This window comes from Bufo gargarizans, chromosome 10, assembly GCF_014858855.1.
Source record: "Bufo gargarizans isolate SCDJY-AF-19 chromosome 10, ASM1485885v1, whole genome shotgun sequence".
NCBI lineage: Eukaryota > Metazoa > Chordata > Amphibia > Anura > Bufonidae > Bufo > Bufo gargarizans.
This window is the reverse complement of record NC_058089.1, coordinates 9,977,504-9,984,772: the sequence shown is the minus strand read 5'-3', so window position 1 is coordinate 9,984,772 and position 7,269 is coordinate 9,977,504. Positions and strand designations below refer to the sequence as shown.

At 46.9% G+C, this 7,269-nt stretch overlaps 1 protein-coding gene across 1 annotated transcript; it reads right to left on the bottom strand.

The window, feature by feature from the left end:
- Positions 1-941: 941 nt before the first annotated feature.
- On the bottom strand, positions 942-4,745 carry NDUFB7 (NADH:ubiquinone oxidoreductase subunit B7). Its single transcript, XM_044270646.1, has 3 exons — positions 4,587-4,745; positions 2,897-3,065; positions 942-1,099 (listed from the first exon to the last, which is right to left on the bottom strand). The coding sequence occupies exons 1-3, from the start codon at positions 4,675-4,677 to the stop codon at positions 1,015-1,017; spliced, it is 345 nt and encodes a 114-aa protein (XP_044126581.1). The 5' UTR covers positions 4,678-4,745; the 3' UTR covers positions 942-1,014.
- Positions 4,746-7,269: the final 2,524 nt, after the last annotated feature.

Here is a 7,269-nt window from a genome sequence, read left to right as displayed (position 1 = left end):
ACGGAATGAATAACAGAATGCCTCTAAAGGCATTCAGTCATAGAATTGTGTTATGGTCCGTGGTAACGGCACCCTGAGGGTTAACTGCCGCGGATCACAGCGCCCTGTCAGAGGCTGGAAGCCAGCAATGTGTTTCTGCCGCCGCCTGTAGTGGTATATTAAACGTTAATTATCCCCCCCCCCCTCCACAGTATTAAAAACATGGGTATAGCAGTGCACCCTCCCCCCGTTCTCAGTATTAAAATTATTGGTGGCAGTGGCCACAGAGTCCCCTCACCTCCTCTCATTGGTGGCAGTGGCACCTTCTGATCGGAGCCCCGGCAGTGTAATGCTGGGGCTCTGATCGGTTACCATGGCAGCCAGGACGCTACTGAAGCCCTGGCTGCCATGGTAACATCCCTGCTGCCCTGTGCACAAAGCACAGGGCAGCAGGGAGAGTGTAAAGCTTATTCCCCCTGATCGAGATCTATTAGGGTGAATAGGACAAGGGATGAAAAGATCCAGGTTCTGGCCCATAAGGGGGAAAATCGTTAATAAATAAATTTAAAATTTAAAAAACACATCCAAGTATAAATCACCCCCTTTCCCAATTTTACATATAAAATATATAAACAATAAATAATAAATAAATAATATCTCCTATGCGGTGAATGCCGCAAAAGAAAAAAAAAAAAAAAAGACTGCGCGATTCGCCATTTTTTTTGTCACCTTGTCCCCCTAAAAAAATAGGATAGGACTGTTCTAATATGGGCCGGACGTTCCATAAAATGTGGAATGCACACAGATTTTTTGGGGCATTTTCTTTTATTCGCGTGGTATGGAGTATCGCAATACTTTTTTATGGTATCGAAACCGAATCCAAATTTTGGTATTGAAACAACCCTACTCCTGACGCGCAGCGCGCGCGCGCTCTGCAGGATTCACACGCAGGATTTCCGTCATCGAGTTTTCACAGATATCTTTATTTTAAAGAATTTACAATGAATAATCTTCCCCCCGAAGATAAGATGGACGTCACGCCGCCTCCGACTCCTGCCGACGCTTCTGTCTTTCAAATAGTCGACGTTCTCGTTCATACTGCTTCATCCGCTGGACGTAACTAGGAGAAAAGAGAAGAAATGCGTCAGCGCTGGGGTCACACATGGGGGGTTTTCTGGCATTTTTGAGGGCCTTTGCTGTGTTTTGGTGCCTTGTTTTAGGCAAAACACATCAGTTCCAACTGTAGCAAGGAAGTCTACGGGAAATATTAAATGCCGGACAAACAGATATTTTGTTTTTTTGTGTGTTTTTTTAGGTCAATGGTGTGTTTTTTTCCTGTAGACCTCCACAGTTTTTTTTCTGTCTTGATTTATACATATCTTCTCCCTGCCAATCAGTCCTCGCTCTGTGGCCTTTAGGCTGCCATCATTCCACGTCCAGTCCCCGCTTGTAAACTTCCTGCACAGACAGGTTTACGTACGCTGCTGCAGCCAATGACTGGCCTCAGCAGCGAGTTGTCTCCAAGCAGGACGTCTACGCTGGACCTCATTGGCTGCAGCGAGATGTGTTCATGCAAGTTAACATGTGGGGACTGGAGGTGCAATGAAGAACAGCCACAGAGCAGGCATCGATCTCTTCACAGGAACCACTTGGGAGGGGATTTGAAAAAATATATATATATATATTAAAATCATGCATAACCTCTTTAAAATAACGAATGCACATGTGTGTCCGACACGCGGTTCTTCTGGTCCATTATGGAGTCGTACGCTGGACACCAACAGACCCCACTGACTATAGCTGGGTCAGTCAGGCTCCATTATGGTGGTGCGTCTGATCCTGCAGCAGGATGTGGCAGTCTGTCCACCAGATGTGAACGAAGGCCACCAACACTACCATCTACAAAGGATTTATGGCCATGGACATCATGTCACAGGTGGACGCAGCTCAATCACTGCACAATAAATCCCACCGCAATTTTAGGATAGATTTTGTGTTTTAATTATTCTCCAGTTTCAAGAGCTCTGCTTGCTCTTAGTGGGTAAACCATTTGTGAGAACCTCTAGAGCAGGGATGCCCAACCTGCGGCCCTCCAGCTGTTGAAAAACTACAACTCCCAGCATTCCAAGACAGCCTACAGCAGGGCATGATGGGATTGGAGTTTTACAACTAGCTGGAGGGCCGCAGGTTGGGCATCCCTGCTCTAGAGGCTGAAAACCTGTACAGGCCTAACACTTCTCACAGCTGAGGGTCCGTTTCAGTTGTATCTATGTGCACAGTCCTCTGTGAGCTAAACACATCCGCAGCACAAACCTCCGTCTTGTCCTGTTACAATGTGTCAGTGCAGGTAAAACGTATCCGATTTTTTTCAGTTACGGAAGTTCCTCTAGACTGAATACAATTGTAGCAAACCCTCAGCTGTGAGAAGTATTAGATCTGTACAGGTTTTCCGCTTCTGTATATTTCCCTTCTCTGACAACAAGCAAAGGTCTTGAAAACAGTAAAAAAAAATATATAAAACACAAAAAGCCCACTTTCACTAATGTGAGAGTTAGATTTTGGTGTAAATTAATCCAAAATGTGGTGCAATTTGGCACGTCTAGGTTTAGAAAAGTGATATGTGCCTAGCCTGACGTGAGGGCATGGCTTAACTCGAGGGGCGTGGCTTTGTTGGGAAGGGGCGTGGTCTAAGATGCAGTATTTTGTGCCAACACTGAGCCAGTGCTCAGCTTGCAGCGGAGGGGCAGCCGCACATGCTCAGTCTGCTCTCTGTTCACTTCAGGGCCCCCGAGATAGGACCTGCAGCTATTGCACATTTAAGACGTATCCTTTTAATATTTGTCATAAACATCCCTGATGGGAATAACCCTTTAAGCATCAAACCCCAATTAATTTGATGGGGGGACTATATACTCACTCTTCGTGCTGGCAGTATTCCCAGTCGTGGCGCTCATGACTACAGCCAAACAGGTTTGGCCACATGTCTCTCTTACACTTTAGGAATTTGATGAGATGATGGGCGCAGTAGTCCCTCTGCTTCAAGGGCAGCTGTGCAAGGTTCATCTGTTCCTGGGTAGCCACCATCTCTAAATGACAGAAAAGAAGCAATGAAATCTCCTGAACACAGAAACCCTGCGGCTCCGAGGACAAACCCTGCGACACATGCACAGCGAGAAGGAGAGAGTATGCACTGGACAATCGCAGAACTAGCAACTCCCCAATATATCATCCTGCAAATGCTTGCACCGGGCTGATAGTAGCCTACAGGTGAATATGAGCTGCTGCACACACAGGAGTCTGGGAGGAGAGGAAGACGCGTCTCTCCTCTAATATCACAGGGTTGCCACACGCACAGGTAGTATACGGAAGACAGAGGTATACTTGTGACTACTACGTGAACTGCAATATAGACAGAGCATGATGAGAGTTGTCATTTTCCCAACTTGAGTGCCAGAGGCTGAGAACCACTTTGTATTATACGGCCACCCACGGTACGACCTTCGGGCCAGCTTTATTTCAGGCCCTTTAAAGGGGTATTCCAGGCAGCATGCATGACCTATCCACTGGATCGGTGGGTGGGGGTCTTAAAGGGGTTGTCTCACTTCAGCAAGTGGCATTTATCATGTAGAGAAAGTTAATACAAGACACTTACTAATGTATTGTGATTCTCCATATTGCTTTCTTTGCTGGCTGGAATCATTTTCCCATCACATTATACGTTGGTAGTTTCCATGGTTACGACCACCCTGCAATCTGTCAGTGGTGGTCGTGCTTGCACACTATAGGAAAAAGCGTCAGGCTCTCTGGTGGCCGGGACCATGGGAGCTCACATAGGCTGGTGCTTTTCCCCCATAGTGTGCGAGCACGACCACTGCTTCTGGATTGCAGGGTGGTCGTAACCATGGAAACAAGCCGTATATAATGTGATGAAAAAAATGATTCAAACCAGCAAAGGAGGCAATATGGAGAATCACAATACATTAGTAAGTGCCTGGTATTAATGTCTCTACATGATAAGCGCTATTTGCTGAAGTGAGAGGACCCCTTTAACACTGGGACCCCTCTGATCTCCTGAATAGACCGAAGTCTGCCGTTCACCTCAGCGCTGGACCGCGGTTGGGCCGCAGTTCTGCCGCTCCAGTCAAAACCTTTGGCGCAGGCAGATTCCTACTGGTCACAGTAGTGCGCTGGAGAAAAAGGGAGACTGAGGTGGAGAGGTGATCAAGATAAGTTTAGATATAGGGGAGCTCTACACGAGTCCGTCACAGCGATGCGGCTGACGTTCCGCGTTGGCACAGCTGCGCGTTTTTTTTATGGGTTATTATAGGCGTCGAGAAGCACAAATGTCATAATCACGTGATTACGGACAGCGGTTGGTCGCTGCCATCCTGAGACCCTCACAAGATACGACGCACAATAAAACACAAAGTAATCGCAAAAATGGTGCAAGACGCGACCGACGCAAAAAATAACGCAAAAGGCAACACTGTCACAACAACATGCATCAAATGCCCTGTCCAGTGCACAGTGAGGAGGTTATTGCTCTGCACAGGGGCTGTGTACACTGTGTGAGAGGACATCATTCCTGCCCTGTGCACTCCACCTACCCCTTTCCTGGAACTGTTCCCCTAAAGGGCTGGCCGGCATTGTCTTGGGGTCCGGGTCGCCCCGAAAGCTCCTAGTCAGATTACCACCCATCTTTGCAGCCACCAGAGGGTCACCTCCGCAGCTGCCAGATATGACACTAAGCGTCGTTTTTTTTTTTTTTTTTTCCCCCACGTCCTTTTGTACAAAGACATTTTGGGGACCGGTCGAGGAATCATTTTGGAGAAGACGGCGACATAGAAAGCAATGGTATTTTGTCTTCGGAAACATGGCCGCCGCTGTAAAAACCGATGCACTGTACTGCGGACACCTAAGTGAGAAGACGCCGAGACATTCGTCATCGCGTCGTTCTCGGCTATGGTTTGATCATAGAGTTCTCCATCATGGGTAGAGCGGTGCTGTACAGACGCTAGCTGTAGATAAAGACGCTACAGCGACACAGCTGCGTGGCGGTTGAACAATGTTTTTCATGGCGCCATTTTGTGTTTGCTGGCGTTCCATTCTTGTTTCCTCAGGGATTGTGGAGCGCCATTCTGTATTGTCGCACAGAGTTATTTTTTTTTATTCTTTTGATCTGTGACCTGTTTTTTTTTTTTTTTTAGTCTGCTGTGGGGTTCCCTTTTTAATTGTTTGGTAACATTCAGAAATCTCAGCATCTTCTTTAATTTAAAGGGACTCTGTCACCACTTTCTAACCCCCACTTTTTTAACTATCGTTTTATTCATGGTGCCCTTCTGATTACAGTTGTCATCTTATATGTTAGATCTGCGGTGCCGTTTAGGTAAAAAATCGATTTATATCACCTGTCAATCAGCTAGATAAGGTGCCCAGGGCGTTCCTCTCCTCTTGAATCTGCCGCCTGCCGCCGCCGCCGTTGGTGCCCAGCTCCTCCCCCGGTCTCGTCAGCGCTGCTTCAAACAACACAGATCCGCCTCCGGCTCTCCCTCAATGCCCCCTCCTTTTTTTCGGAAATCTCGCCCGTGCGTACGCATCCTTTCGGCATCATCGCTCTAAGTTCGCGTTATGCGCATGCGCGAGAAAAGGATGCGTACGCACGGGCGCAGGCCTGTGCGCACACGCGAGATTTCCGAAAAAAAGGAGGGGGCATTGAGGGAGAGCCGGAGGCGGATCTGTGTTGTTTGAAGCAGCGCTGACGAGACCGGGGGAGGAGCTGGGCACCAACGGCGGCGGCGGCAGGCGGCAGATTCAAGAGGAGAGGAACGCCCTGGGCACCTTATCTAGCTGATTGACAGGTGATATAAATCGATTTTTTACCTAAACGGCACCGCAGATCTAACATATAAGATGACAACTGTAATCAGAAGGGCACCATGAATAAAACGATAGTTAAAAAAGTGGGGGTTAGAAAGTGGTGACAGAGTCCCTTTAAGGTTATGACCTCATGATGTCGCTGTGGGTCTGTATTGTTAATGGCCGGGTGGTCGTGGGGCGTTTGGGACACGGCCAGTTAGACGGGTGCTGTCTTGTTAACCCGTTCCTGACTGCCTTACGAATATGTATGTCAGCAGAACTTTAACCACTTCCTGACCAGGCCTAATTCAGCGAATCTGACATGCGTCACTTTATGTGGTAATAACTTAGGAACGCTTTTACTTTTCCAAGCCATTCTGAGATTGCTTTTTTTGTGACACATTAAATTTGAGTCAAAAAAAGTTCAAAATTTACTGAAAATTCAGAAAAGGTACTATTTTCCAAATTCGATTCTGTGCTTTAAAGGCAGTGATACCTTATAAAATACTTATTAATTAACATTCACCATGTGTCTACCTTATGTTAACATCATTTTGGTAATGTCATTTTATATTTTTTTTAGGACGTTAGAAGGTTTAGAATTTTAGAAGCAATTTTTGAAATTTTCAAGAAAATTTCCAAAATTGTATTTTATTTTTTATGGACCAATTCAATCCTGAAGTCACTTTGAGGAGCTGACATAATAGGAACCACCTATAAATGGGGATTTTTCACCAAGTAGCTGAGTGGCGTTATACAGGATAAGTGGGTAGAAGGTGAGGCGCAGCTAGGGTGCTAATGTTGGCACAATGGCCCTGGGTGAACACGTAGAGCGCCACCATAAAGCGGCCTGGAAAACCGTGCCACTCGTGTAGTGTTGCAGCCTCTCCCACCGGCCCGCACCACTTGTTAAGCAGTCAGGGCTCCTCGCCCTCAGCAGAAAGAAGCTCCTCGCCATTTGTTTCGACAGCAAGCGATTACAAAAAGACAGCAGTATGCGTGCACTCATCTGACGGTGCAGAAGCTGAACGTGCTCCTGGCCGAGTTGACTATGGAAGTAGTATGTCGTGCAGTATGGAAATCATTCTTTTTTTTTTAGGCACCCCTTGGGGGGGCAGGTCTTAATGATGACTATCCTCATCTTTTGCGGCTTTACTTCTTCCAAATCATCCTTTGTGGTCTCCATGTCTGAGAAAAGTCAGCAAGATTCAGAGAGAGGAGGATGACACCATGTTCCTGATGACATATTCCCATCGATATTAGATGATGTGGAAAAGGAGGAAAAGCAGATGGCAGAAGAAGGGCTCCAGGTGTAGGGTAGGAGAAATGGGGGGCCTCATGACCGTTATTCTCTCCTCTTTTATCAGTTTGTTGGATCCAACTGTCGGTCACCTGCTGCCCCACGAGGTACTCTTCATATATAGTTTCAGGATG

What these genes read in the sequence shown, in the direction of transcription:
- NDUFB7 (XM_044270646.1), bottom strand. Translation starts at nt 4,677, where the DNA reads ATGGGTGGTAATCTGACTAGGAGCTTTCGGGGCGACCCGGACCCCAAG. An exon ending in GGAACAGTTCCAGGAAAGGG is followed by an intron (nt 3,066 to 4,586) that starts GTAGGTGGAGTG and finishes TCTGTCATTTAG; the next exon opens with AGATGGTGGCTACCCAGGAA. An exon ending in GAATACTGCCAGCACGAAGA is followed by an intron (nt 1,100 to 2,896) that starts GTGAGTATATAG and finishes CTTTTCTCCTAG; the next exon opens with TTACGTCCAGCGGATGAAGC.